The sequence below is a fragment of the Trichoplusia ni genome, chromosome 5 (genome assembly GCF_003590095.1).
Source record: "Trichoplusia ni isolate ovarian cell line Hi5 chromosome 5, tn1, whole genome shotgun sequence".
Lineage (NCBI taxonomy): Eukaryota > Metazoa > Arthropoda > Insecta > Lepidoptera > Noctuidae > Trichoplusia > Trichoplusia ni.
The window spans coordinates 14,414,741-14,429,300 of record NC_039482.1 but is presented as its reverse complement, the minus strand read 5'-3'; the positions used below and the strand labels follow the sequence as shown (position 1 = coordinate 14,429,300).

The following is a 14,560-nucleotide window of genomic DNA, read 5'->3' as shown; positions in this document are numbered from 1 at the left end:
ATAAACAAACCCAAGCTAGCGAGCAATATGACTACGAATGCAGGTTATGTATGACAAATGACTCAACTAATTCCTAAGAATTATCGAGCAGAACCATAACACATATAAGGTATATTTGCAAACAGACAATACGTGCAGACAAGCCTGAAATCTGTGTGCAAAACCATTATATTCGCATGCAAAGCGAGGCACGTTGAACTCGGAATTATAAAATAAATTTTACGAATTTTAAATTGAATTATAAGGAAAAAAATGGCTACTTCCTTGAACGAGCTCCAATGCAGCGATCGCAGGTATATTGTACACCATCACAATAACTGCCCGTCCCGCTTGCGGTGCAATGGCCGCCAAGCGAACAGAGACGTCGTTTCGTCGCGACGATACAATACTCGTCGATTTCTCGGATATATCTTCGCGATCACGTCGGGGTCACCAAATGTTTACTACGTTATTAAGTTAAAACGAGTAAACTGCAAAAATGTCTTTATTATTGCCTTGTATTACATTTTTGCTTTGTATTACATTTTTGATTTATTTGACGCGTGAAATGTCACCGCGTCGGTGAGTGAACTCGTACTGGCCGTCTGGTTCGGCGCTGTCGTCACTGCCTCCGCGCTCCCGGACCCCGCACCCCCGCTGTGGTCTTGTGCGTTGTCAACAGTAAGTTATCGCGGTTTACGGGATGAGACCTGATGAAGGATGGACAGATAACAGAGACTCAAGGTTCTATTTTAACTATTTGTGCGGAACCCTAAAAGAGACTCCGAAAACCCAGGCCAGGCCACGTGTTTCGAAACATTGGAAACCAGGATGGCAGGAGCAGGCAAGAGCTACGAATCTGATCTGATACGTAACTATCTACACTAAAGATTTTGCCTGCACGTTGCCTTTTGCAACAGTGTGTGGCGGCCAGGCCACGTGTTTCATAACATTCAACACCAGGAAACCAGATGTTAGCATAAGATAATTTATATACGCAATATTGTTTAATTAACTGGCAACACAGAACCGGATATACGTTTTGATTTGAAATTTGATGAAAAACTAGTTTTGGCGGGGCATTTTTGGTGGGAGTCATCGTCGAAGTCGGCCTCGTGTCTGTTGAGACTGGATTGTGCGTGTGAAATTGTAGAAGAATACATAATATTTGCAACGAATGTCTGGGTTTTCTTTCAAGTCAGAAGTGGGATAGTGATCTCCACGTGCCTCATGCAGCGGTCTCCTGAAGGTTCCTGAACAGTGGATGATTAAGGTCAGAGCTTAATGTCATTATAAACTACCTACAATATCTACATCACATGCTGTTATTCTCGCGGAATCTACGTGACGAAATTCCAAATTTAATCACGAGACTATTGATTAATATTGTGCAAGTCTACGTACATTACAACTAAATAGGAAAGTGGTGATAATGTTGTGAATATCTAACAACTAAAAGTGATACATTAACAGTGTTTGTTTACGTTGTGTTGGTGAAAATTATTTTCAATTTGAAACCGTTACAATTTAAATAGTTAATTTTGTTGATTTGAAAGTGAAATCGTATGAGTATATTTGACGTTGTTATTTTATTTATCGTTGATAATTTTGTTTATTGAAACCGTCACAATTTAAATAGTTAATTTTGATGATTTAAAAGTTAAACCGTACGAATATATTTGACTTTGTTATTGTATTTATCGTTGATCATTTTGGTTATTTTTTTTTTAAAATAGTAGATACTTTTGTACTTTGAATCACTTTAGATAAAGTAATGGGTAATTCTAAGCGAAAGCGACGCAACTCACGCGATACTAGTACTTCTTATTCTGATTCGTCTTGTAGTAGTGAGACTAATACTCGTAGATCTCGACAACGGAAAAGACGACGTCATGGTCACAAACGTAGTAAAAGGCGGAGTAGAAAAGAAACGCGTTCCGATCGTAGGGGTCAAAAATATTCTGAAATTAATTCTAATCGTGAAGGAACCAAAACGCCGCCAATTACCTCGGCTGTACAATTAGACATGTCTAACACTCCCGTAATTATAAATAATCAATCGAATACCGATTTACCTAGTACCAATAACACGACATTTGATATCCCTCAAGTGAATAACGCAAGTAGTTCATCTGTGCCTTTGTCATTTCCTAATTTCTGGGCTCAAAATAATTTTCCTGTAGCATTTAGTGTGGTACCCGAGTTCGACCCTAGCGATAATAGTCAGACGATAGAAAATTGGATTAATAAGGTCAATGAATGCGCTCAAATTTATTCTTGGAATGATCGACAAATATGTCATTATGCACTTCCTAAATTGAGCGGTTTAGCCAAGAAGTGGTACAAGGGGCTGCCTTCAGTTTTGTACACTTGGGATGAGTGGATTCAAAAATTAAAGCTAGCTTTTCCTTCTAACGAAAATTACGGAGACTTACTGTCGACAATGTTAAGGTTCCGTTGTAGGTTTGGGCAATCTCTAGAACATTATTATTATGATAAAATGGCGCTTATAAATAAATGCGAAATAACCGGAACCAAGGCTGTTGGTTGTCTCATACATGGTATTGACGATAAGTTTGTACGGATGGGAGCCGGAGCTTGCATGTTTAACGAACCTGAACAGGTCCTTAATTATTTGCGCACAGTGTCACAAAATGAAAATAATTCGTTTACTAACCGTTCACGTATTCGTACTAATACGCAGTCTAGACAGTCTAATATCCCTAATAATGAACAAACTAAAAATAGTAGCACAGATACTTTACGTTGCTTTAATTGTAATGAACCGGGACATATAAGTTTAAGATGTAACAAACCTATTAAAAGATGTAACTTTTGCTTTAAATTAGGACACGATACCAAAGATTGTCGTAAAAGGAACAACACTAATGACGAATCGACTAAAGTTAGTAGTGACAGGGAACAAAACAAGGCTGTTATGTGTATTACTAATAATGATACTGATAATGAGAAATATTACAAAGATATTACAGTGAACGATATAACTTTAAGAGGATATATTGATTTAGGTAGTAAATGTACTCTAATGCGTAGATCCAGTGCTGAACTTATATGCAATGAATGGGATACCAAGAACTTACCGACCCTACAGGGGTTTGGGAATTCTGCAGTAGAACCATTAGGTAGGATAACAGTTATGTTAGGTATTGGTACGGTTAAAGCTGAGACAGAAGTTCTTGTTGTTAGTGATCAGTACTTACGAACAGCAATTCTAGTAGGACAGTCATTTACGGAAAAACCAAACGTTATACTTTTAAAAACGGAAAGCGAATTGCTGTTCATAACTACACCTGATTTAAGTGATAATGACTCGAAGGTTACACTCTGTGCAGACAAGGACGAAATCGTATTACCTAAAATGACTATGCCAGTTAATGTGATCGCTAATGATAAATATACTGGCGGATTGTATGTGCAGATTAGTCTTCGAGTTATTCCAAATAATGAATATATAGTAATGCCAGGGCTGTTTAGCTTCCAGTTAGGACGGGGTTATATAATGTTGACAAATTTATCTTCTAACAAATTAATAATTAATAAAGGTTCTTTACTAGTTAGGGGTCACAAATTTAACGAGACATATTATAATGAATATATAGGCATAATAGATGAAGCTAAAAACTATGAACCGTTACCATTAATGGATGTAAAAATTAGTACTGAGATATCGGAACAACAAAAAGACCAATTATATGCTTTATTAACAAAATATAGGGATTGCTTCGCTATGAATATGACAGAATTAGGCAAAACTAATATAACACGGATGGATATTACATTAACGGATGATAAACCAGTAGTTTATAATCCCTACAGGATATCTCATAGTGAGCGCGAACATCTTAACAAAATTATTAATGATTTATTAACTAATGGCATAATTCGAGAAAGTACATCTGATTATTCAAGCCCCGTGATTTTAGTAGGCAAGAAAAATGGTGAAAAGCGGTTATGCATTGATTATAGGTCTCTAAACAGAAAAACAATGAAAGACAAATACCCCATGCCACGTATAGAAGATCAGTTAGACAGATTAGGCGGTAACAAATACTTTACAAGTCTAGACCTTTTTTCGGGGTACTACCAAGTGCCGATGAGTGAAAACAGTAAGCGTTTTACTGCCTTTGTAACACCCGATGGTTTGTATGAGTTTGAAAGAATGCCATTCGGTCTAGCTAACGCTCCTAGTGTATTTCAGCGAACAATTAATACTATGCTTAAAGGTAGGCAAAATTTGGCCTTAGCATATATGGATGATCTTTTAGTGATGTCGAAAACGTTTGAAGAAGGCTTGGAGAAATTAGAAAAAGTTTTTCAGCTGTTAAGATCTGCTAAACTTACACTAAATCTAAAAAAATGTGACTTCTTTCAAACTCGTATAAATTATCTGGGCTATGAAATAAGCTCCGATGGAATTCGGCCTGGTGTTGCTAAAGTTCAAGCAGTTATGGATTTTCCCGAACCTAAAAACGTTCATGAAGTTCGCCAATATGTCGGTCTTACTAGTTATTTTCGTCGGTTTATCCAAAATTATTCGGTGATAGCCAAACCTTTGACAATTTTGACCAAGAAAAATGCTTCGTGGCATTTTGACGAAGCTCAAGTTAATGCGTTCAAAGAATTAAAGGCTAGACTTACCACACGACCTGTGCTAGCGTTGTACGACCCCCAAGGTGAATTTGAAATCCACACTGATGCTAGCAAAATAGGGATAGGTGCAATCTTAATACAACGCGTAAATACTGAACTTCCACACCCTATATGCTATTACAGTCGACAAACGACGTCTGACGAGAGCAAATTACATTCATATGAGCTCGAGACCTTGGCGGTGGTCTGCGCTCTCAGCAGATTTCGAGTCTACATATTAGGTAAATCCTTCAAAGTAATCACGGATTGTGCGGCTATACGCAGCACAATGACAAAGAGGGACCTAATACCGAGGGTAGCGCGTTGGTATATTTTGATGCAGGAATATGATTTTATTGTAGAGCATAGAGACGGCACTAAAATGAGTCATGTTGATGCACTGTCACGTAATCCGAGCAATACTGACGTAACTCAACAAGTTGTTGACGTAGTTGACATTTTAGCAATCGATGATGATGCTTGGTTGCGTACAGCGCAGGAGCAAGACTCTGAAATAAAAAGAATCATTAGTATTCTAAAGGATTCAAATACCAAAGACATCGTTGAGATTCATAAGAACTATACCGTTAAAAATGACCGTTTATATCGAGTAACGACGGACAATGAAAGCACTAATCTAAAGTGGGTAGTTCCAAAAGCAGTACGATGGCAAATAGTTCGTATGAATCACGACGATGCTGGACACTTCGGCTTTGACAAAACTTACAATAAAGTGAGTCAAGCCTATTGGTTTAAAAAAATGAGGCGTTTCATTAAAAAGTATTGTAACTCATGTTTAAACTGTGCTCATAATAAAGTACCCGCTGGAGCAAAACAAGGTGAGCTCCATCCTATTCCTAAGATTAATAAACCATTTGATACACTTCATGTAGACCATTGTGGTCCTTTTCCGATTAGTAAAAAGAAAAATTGCCATATTTTGGTTATAATAGACGCGTTTACTAAATTCATATTTGTAAAGCCAGTAAAAAGTGTCAAAACCAGTATAACAATACAAATATTTGAGGATTACTTTTCATTATTCGGAGTGCCTCGTCGAGTTATATCTGACCGTGGCACTTGTTTCACCAGTAAAGAGTTTTCCGACTTCATCAATAAAAAGGGAATTAAGCATATTTTAAATGCGGTCGCCTCTCCCAGGGCCAATGGGCAAGTTGAGAGGTATAACCGTACTATAGTTGATGCCCTTACAGCTGCTAATCACGATAAACCTGAAAATGAATGGGATTTACGTTTACCTCAAATACAATGGTCACTTAATAATACTATAAATAAAGCTATTGGCTGCACCCCATCAGAAATGTTGTTTGGTGTTCAAACGACTGGTGTTTCAGATGGTATTATGAATTCGGTTGTGTCGGAATCTCATGTCCAGTTAGACCGTGATAAAATAAGAACGGACGCGGAACTGTTGATTCAAAGAAATCAACAAAAACAGAAAGAACGTTTTGATAGTTCACATAAACCACCAGCTCAATATAAAATAGGTGATTTAGTTCGTATCGAAAAAGAAATTCGTACGGAATCCGGGCACAGTCGTAAATTATTACCTAAATTCGTAGGGCCGTTTAGGATTTCAAAAGTAATTGGTAATGATCGCTACGAAGTAGAAGATACTCCTATCACCAGAAAAGAAGGTAGTAAGCCTTACCGGTCAGTGTATGCGGTTGACAAGATACATCCTTGGCTCGTATTTAATAATGATGTGATCTCGAGTGATTCAGAGTAAATCAGTATTGTAATGAATATGTGTAGTAGAACTGTCAGACCCATTCTTAATTATTATTATTACGTGAATGAATATAATGAGATGATGATGTCTAATAATGTATTATGGAAAGAAGTAAATGAGTGTGAAATGCATGACAGATTAGTATTTGTTAACAAAATTATTATATCTACTTTTGTAGTTAGATCGAAACAGTATAAGTATAAATATGAGTTACATAAAAATGAAACCAGTATGAAGTAAATAAGTCTGTCGAGAAATCATTGTAAAGGGAAAAGTTAAGTTTCGAAGTTTAAAGAACCTAATTAATTTATTATTATGTATTGTGTGAAGTATAAATCGATAGATATTATGATAGTGATTTTAGCCAGAATTAGACTTATAGATATTGTAATAATAACCTGAAAGTAAATGTTGTATGAAAAATGATAATTAGTAATGAGTGAATCTACAAGTGAAAGCGCTTATATTTGATGATACGAGATAAGAGTGAGTCGCTACCGGTGAGAATGCCTGTAGTCGATGTTAGATTTAAGAGTGAGTCGCTACCGGTGAGAGTGCCTGTAGTCGATGTTAGATTTAAGAGTGAGTCGCTACCGGTGAGAGTGCCTGTAGTCGATGTTAGATTTAAGAGTGAGTCGCTACCGGTGAGAATGCCTGTAGTCGATGTTAGATTTAAGAGTGAGTCGCTACCGGTGAGAGTGCCTGTAGTCGATGTTAGATTTAAGAGTGAGTCGCTACCGGTGAGAGTGCCTGTAGTCGATGTTAGATTTAAGAGTGAGTCGCTACCGGTGAGAGTGCCTGTAGTCGATGTTAGATTTAAGAGTGAGTCGCTACCGGTGAGAGTGCCTGTAGTCGATGTTAGATTTAAGAGTGAGTCGCTACCGGTGAGAGTGCCTGTAGTCGATGTTAGATTTCAGAGTGAGTCGCTACCGGTGAGAGTGCCTGTAGTCGATGTTAGATTTAAGAGTGAGTCGCTACCGGTGAGAGTGCCTGTAGTCGATGTTAGATTTAAGAGTGAGTCGCTACCGGTGAGAGTGCCTGTAGTCGATGTTAGATTTAAGAGTGAGTCGCTACCGGTGAGAGTGCCTGTAGTCGTTATTAAGTGATGTGTATAATAATTTTAACGATTAATTCCTGGTCCTGTTAATTGTTTCACTAACCTTTTTTTTCTCTATCTCTTTTGGTTTTGTTTGTTAAACGCGAGGCCGCGTTTGACGTCAGGATTAGCCGAATGTTAGCATAAGATAATTTATATACGCAATATTGTTTAATTAACTGGCAACACAGAACCGGATATACGTTTTGATTTGAAATTTGATGAAAAACTAGTTTTGGCGGGGCATTTTTGGTGGGAGTCATCGTCGAAGTCGGCCTCGTGTCTGTTGAGACTGGATTGTGCGTGTGAAATTGTAGAAGAATACATAATATTTGCAACGAATGTCTGGGTTTTCTTTCACAGAGGAATACAGGAGGAAAGCTCAGAAGCCAATCGATATAGTACATATCGTCAAATAGGTAATTATGCAAGTATCTTAACAACTTTTTCAACTTTCTCTAAGATTTGATGAAAAGTTTATAAAAGATGTCTACACGATTTGTTTCAAATCCTATCTTCCTCCTAAACTTTGTTGTTATTCATTCCAAAAAGACATAATCAACCTTAATGATTGCTAATTGATAACGATGTTTTTGCAACTTTCATACTTATTTGTAAATAGTTACCATATTCTTCAAAAGCCAATCTTTGCTAAACCTATCGCGATCCCCGCGTGGGACAAGCGTTTGTGGGAAGAAAGCATGCTTGTCATGGATCTAAGAACGCTTGTAATACCCCAGCAAACCAAGGAATACATTACTTCGAGGGCAGTGGTTTTCAAAAAAAAACATACAGCACACCGTCACAACAGCGGTAGCTTTTCTGATACCTATAATTAGGTGTTTTAAGGGTAAGATTGATATATAATTTTCCATTATTCCTGTCATTAAAACATAATATAGTTGACTAGCTGTTGCCCGCGACTTCGTCAGCGTGGTAAGAAGATATAAGTTAAGATTTATTGAAAGGAAGCCCTGGAAGAAGATTAATAATTTTCCCTGTTTTTTCCACACGTGCCTTCGGCTTTGCAATGCAATTCAAATAAGGTTTGCAGACATGGAGACTTCGTCATAAAAAGCCAAATAAATTCGTTAATTGAAATAAAAGTTAAAACCGCTATGATAACCGTTTCTTTTTAATTGCTTTTTTGTTTTAAATTGTTACTTACAAGACACTTACTTCGCTATTGTTACAAATTCGCTACGGCAATAACGTAGCCTGACGTAGCTCCTGTGCCATCTACAGCTACGGTCGATAGAAGACGTAGCACGGTTACGAATGTATACGGACGTAACTCTTGAGGACACAGAGGGCCTTAAAATGTTTTCAGCTTCAGCCTACCTACGACCCTATCAGCAGTGTGCCACGAGGATACGCACACATGTAAATAAAATGCAACACTACAAGCAATGCAAATGTGTGGGTATACGCACACACGTAGTATGCACCATATCGATGCGTCTATGAGCTTGCTCTCCTGTAGTCCTATGTCATCCTGGTGCCCCATGTTTTAAAACACGTGCTCTGGCAGCCATGCGCTACAGCAGCGCCATCATACTTAAAAACTTTACTAATTCATAAAAAATATAAATAAAATTATCCACTAGGTAATAAATAGGGGAGGATTTTTTATTATTATTTAAAATCCATTTCTGTTTAAAAGTAAATGAAGACGTGCAAAACTGACAAAAAATTATGTGATTGAAAAATACATAAAAACTTAAAGGCAGACAAAACAGAAACTCTTGAAACAATTCTAAATCATAATTGACAGCGTTTGTCATTTATCATTTTTACGAATTTGGGAAAAAGGAAGATGAGATAAGAAACAAGTAATATATGTGTTGTTTATATTTTGGTTTTAGTGAAAAATATTCATATTCTTTATTGCCAATTCACAACGTAAGATAAGATGGTATACAATAGGGATGATGACAATTTTTTTTTGCAGTGTCGGTTGTAGTTTTTTGTATAATAATGGATACGTATTTTTTAATTTGTCCCTTAAACATAAATTGACCAAATTACAGTGAATGAAAGTTACGCGTGACGTCACGATGGAGTATAAATTTAATTCTATTGTTACGTCACAAGCCCCCTCTCCTAAACTCTAAAGCAGTTAATCTTTGTCAATTCTAGTTTTTCTGAAAAAGGAAAAAATACGTGTCTCATACTTTTCAATTATCTAACTGAGGGACTAATGAGATTTTTTTCTTTTTATACCCAGTCATCATCCCTATTATGATGGAAGCAATCGTGGACCCCGATGGGTACAGCAAATAGTAAGTTAGAAGAGAGGAAGTGTGTGACGAGCTCATTACTCATATTTGAGGTAGAACATCCTATAGGTGTTGTTTGGGTTGGTCATAGTATCTCTATAATGACGTATGTGCCCCATATCGATTTGTCTAGCAGCACTCTCCTGTCTGTTGCTAGTATCCTGGTATCCAATGTTGTCAAACACGTGGCCTGGCCGCCACGGAGCATCACGTAGAGGACTATGCTCTGCTTGCAGACGATATTACTTTTAAATACACATTGACCCGTTAATTAACACTTTTATTCTGATTAATGGTAAAAGTATTTGATTTTTTTTAATAAAACACGCGATGAAAAATGCGAGAAAATGTACCTAATCGTAATGAAAGCTAAAGAAATATAATTTTATGTCTTCCACACATTTAAAACATACTCGATTATTAAAACTTATTGACAGTGAAGGTGTGAGTTAGTGTTTGTATATTAATAATGCAAATTTTATTAATCACTAGCTGTTACCCGCTGCTTCGCCCGATACAAATAGAAAATTATCCCACGGGTACATAAATTCGGAATAAAACTTTCCTGTAAGTTATTGAGTTGTAAAGTATGTGTGTACCAAGTTTCATCTAAATGTTTTCAGTAGTTTTTGCGTGAAATTGTAACAACATCCATACATTGATCAATCAAATCGATTAAATTTTTGAGGTAACATATTCTCTACTTATAGAAAAACTATGAAAATTCAAACTATGGAGATTCAAGAAACAAGTTTCAATGAATATAAAATTTCTATTCTTCACTCCATCAGAATCAAATTAGGCTAATTGAAATTCATGTCATGAGAAAGAAACAAACAAATAGTTTGAACCCCTTACTGCGGCCCTCCGACCAACAAACTCTAAAGGCCGCTCAACACTTAGGCCGTGGATCACGCACGTATAGAGCGGGCATTAAGCGTAGCACACTGTCACTATTTTTTAGAATTTTAATAATATTTGAACTTGTTTTATAATTTCCTACCTACTACGGCTACTACCCTGTACCCCGAAGCGTGTCGCTGTACGAAATCTCATGGTACACAGTCAGACGTTACTTAGATATGAAAAGCAGCTTTATTCTTTAAGCGGTAAGGTCGATTTTAAAATGGTAGTGACGACATTTGAGGGTAGTGGTCGATAAATTAAAAATTCCGCTCACAGGTCTCGTTAGCTCAGAGGGCGAGAGCGCCGATTTCCAGGTTTATACACCTGAGGATCGGAGGTCGGAGGTTCAAATCCTTCACGAGCCTAATTTGGACAGCCTTACATTTTGAAGTTTTTTAGTATGGAATATGACTTCAGCTTGTTAAAATGTAGCGTTGACCCCCTAACTACAAAAAAACCCTTGTGCACATATTTCCTTACTTTTAACAAATAATATTTCTCCCGTCAAAACCGTTTTTTCCATTTAAAAACTCCTTTAAAAATGTGTATACCAAATTTCAATGTAATCGGTTCCGTAAGATGTATGCACATCATAAGTGACTAACGTTTTCATTACCATCATTAGCCTAACTCAGTCCACTACTATCTTGCCTTATATTTTTCTCTAAAAAGTTTATCTAACAGGCCTATGTAAAAGTACCTCATAGCTTTTACGAATTAGCGCTACGTACGTGGCGTGGCACTGGTGTTTGTTACTTAACAATTTACAGCTCAGCATTGGTTTCGGTAATGGATGTCTGAATTTCTTTTAATTTTATAAACGTTTTCTTTAATGTTTATTATTTTATAATTTTCAATTATTTATTTCATTAAAAGATACTTATTGTCCGATCAAAATTGCAACAGTATTTTGTGATTTTTCTTCCGCACGGCGCTGTTGCAGCTGGTAGCGGCCAGGCCACGTGTTTTAAAACATTGGATACCAGGCTCACAGACGAAGATAGGAGAGGATAACTCCCAAATGACACCTGTTTGAAACTCCATACATTTACATGGCTTGCATTTGATTTATCTGTGTGCGTGTTCTTGTGACATACTGGAAAAAGGAATGACCCATAATTCAACTCGCACTCATTTAAGTTAGACTGCAAAATTACGATTCCTAGATAAACTTTCTCTGAGGGTATAAATATAGTAACCTATTGAAACACACTTTGAAAACCCTTAAGATTAGATTTGTCTAAAACCTCTTGACCGGCACGGAGAGAAATAAATAAACACACACAAATAATAAAAAAAAAACTTTTAAAATGATTTGCACGCTATCATTTTAATTCAACGTAATCTATTAATTTCAGGCATAAAATAAAACCGGTCAAGTACGAGCCGGAATCGAGACACTGAAACTGCAAATAAGCTGAGGAAAACTTTTAATGTGTGTGACAAATAAATTTGCAGATCTTCTCTCAATTATTTTTACTTCCCATTTTTGTCCGTAAGTTATCGCGGTTTACGGGATGAGACCTGATGAAGGATGGACAGATAACAGTGACTCAAGGTTCTATTTTAACTCCCTAAAAGAGACTCCGAAAACCCAGGCCAGGCCACGTGTTTCGAAACATTGGAAACCAGGATGGCAGGAGCAGGCAAGAGCTACGAATCTGATCTGATAACTATCTACACTAAAGATTTTGCCTGCACGTTGCCTTTTGCAACAGTGTGTGGCGGCCAGGCCACGTGTTTCATAACATTCAACACCAGGAAACCAGAGGAATACAGGAGGAAAGCTCAGAAGCCAATCGATATAGTACATATACACAATTATGCAGGTATCATAACAATTTTCTCTAAGATTAGAGAATTTTTTTTTAAAAGATGTCTACACGATTTGTTTATTTTTGTTTCAAATCCTATGTTCCTCCTAATCTTTGTTTCTATTAATTCCAAAAAGACAATCAACCTCAATTATTGCTAATTGCCAAGGATACTTATTATTTCATACTTATTCATAAATATCATATTTTTCAAAGATTTTTCAATCTTCGCTAAACTCATCGCGTGGGACAAGCGTTTGTTGGATGAACGTATGCTTGTCATACATAGCATGGGTCTGCTTGTAAAACCCCAGCAAATAAAGGAATTCTTTCAAAGTGATTTTCACAAAGAAATACATATATACAGCACACTGTCTGTCAATTTGTGAAAACTGTGGTAACTTTTTTGATACCCATAATTTGGTGTTCCAAAGGTAAGACTGACCTATGTATATTTTTTCCATTATTCTTATCATTAAAACATAATATCGTTGATTAGGTTACATGAGAAAATAATTCTTCTTCAGCCCGACGGCACGGCGCTACTGCAGCGGGTAGCGGCCAGGACACGTGTTCTGAAATATTGGATACCAGGGTATCAGAGGACAACAGGATAAGGACGCTCATAGCAAATGCAATATAGTGCAATAATAATAATTCATTTATTTGTATAAAATGTGGTACAAGAGTTGGTATACAATTTTGTTACAGAGCAAGATACAATCTGCGGTTATAGAACAGCATGCAAATGTTTGAAAAAAATTAAAATCCCTACATTAGTTGACATACAAGCACATGTCATGACACATTATAATAACAAAATTATGGAAACCAATTCGCTAAACCAAAGAAACACAATACATGAAAAAAAAATATTAAATTAAAATTACAATGCATTTCTAAAATGATAAGACTGAGACGAATATTTTCTTAAAAACTCCTCTACAGAATAGAAATTCTCTTCAATTAACCAGATTCGCAAGGACCTACAGAACTTCTGATAGGGCAAGTCGACTATCTTCTGAGGTAGGGAGTTATAAATCAGAGGTGCCATGTAAATAAATTAATATGCGAATACTACAAACCCAATTAACACCTGTATGATCTAATTTTACGTCTCATAAGCTGTATGCTCAACATTCAAATCTTGTGTTAAACGTAAAACCCAAAGACGTATGGAAAACAACAGAATTTCCTCTTTTCAAGATTTTGTATTGATCACCCAAAAACCTGCGCCTTGTGAATTTCTTATAAATTCCGCGTGTAGATAATAGATGGCGGTATCATACACAATTTTTTCTTTACCTTAATCTATACAAGTTATGCAATTCAGATTAGTATGGGTAATCTTTGAATTATATAAGGGATAACTTGTCATAAAAATATATGTCTACTATTTATTTTCTTAAACAATTAATCTTAATATATATAAATCTCGCGTCACAATGTTTGTCCTCAATGGACTCCTAAACCACTTAACCGATTATAATAAAATTCGCACACCATGTGCAGTTCGATCCAACTTTAGAGATAGTTTAAATCTCAAGTTATATTCGCAATTTCTTCTTACAGCAACAGCTAGTAGAGATGTAAGTAAATTGCAAATTCCCTTAAATTCGCTCTTTCCGCACGGCGCTGCTGCAGCGGGTTGCAGAGAGGCCACGTGTTTTAAAACATTGGGTACCAGGCTCCCAGACGAAGCCAGGAGAGAAGAACTCCCGAATGACACCTGTTAGAAACCCCACACATTTACCTGGCATGCAGTGTTGCATTTGAATCTGTGTGTGAGTTCCTGTGACACACTGCAAACAATGATGACCCGTAACCAATAAATACACCAATTTAAGTAAAACTATTAAACTCTAATAGTTATTAACTGTGATTTTTAATGTCGTAAAGAGTAGTTTACTAGATAAAAAACAATTTGAACAAAAATTACTCGATCTTATAACATTTCTTTTGGTTTGTAACGACAGGCTCTGTCCAGTATAGAGATTTCTATTTGGGAAGGACATAAGCTATCACCTTATCACGCTATCATCTACAAAAACAGAGCAGCAATAAGAAATGAAGAACGTAAAAT

General features: G+C 36.5%; 1 protein-coding gene across 1 annotated transcript; it reads left to right on the top strand.

The window, feature by feature from the left end:
* The first annotated feature begins 1,710 nt into the window (after window positions 1-1,710).
* LOC113494053 lies at window positions 1,711-13,120 on the top strand. Its single transcript, XM_026872189.1, has 5 exons — window positions 1,711-3,408; window positions 3,967-4,106; window positions 4,545-4,673; window positions 12,262-12,492; window positions 13,005-13,120. Exons 1-5 carry the CDS (start codon window positions 1,754-1,756, stop codon window positions 13,118-13,120), a joined length of 2,271 nt encoding a protein of 756 aa, XP_026727990.1. The 5' UTR covers window positions 1,711-1,753.
* Window positions 13,121-14,560: the final 1,440 nt, after the last annotated feature.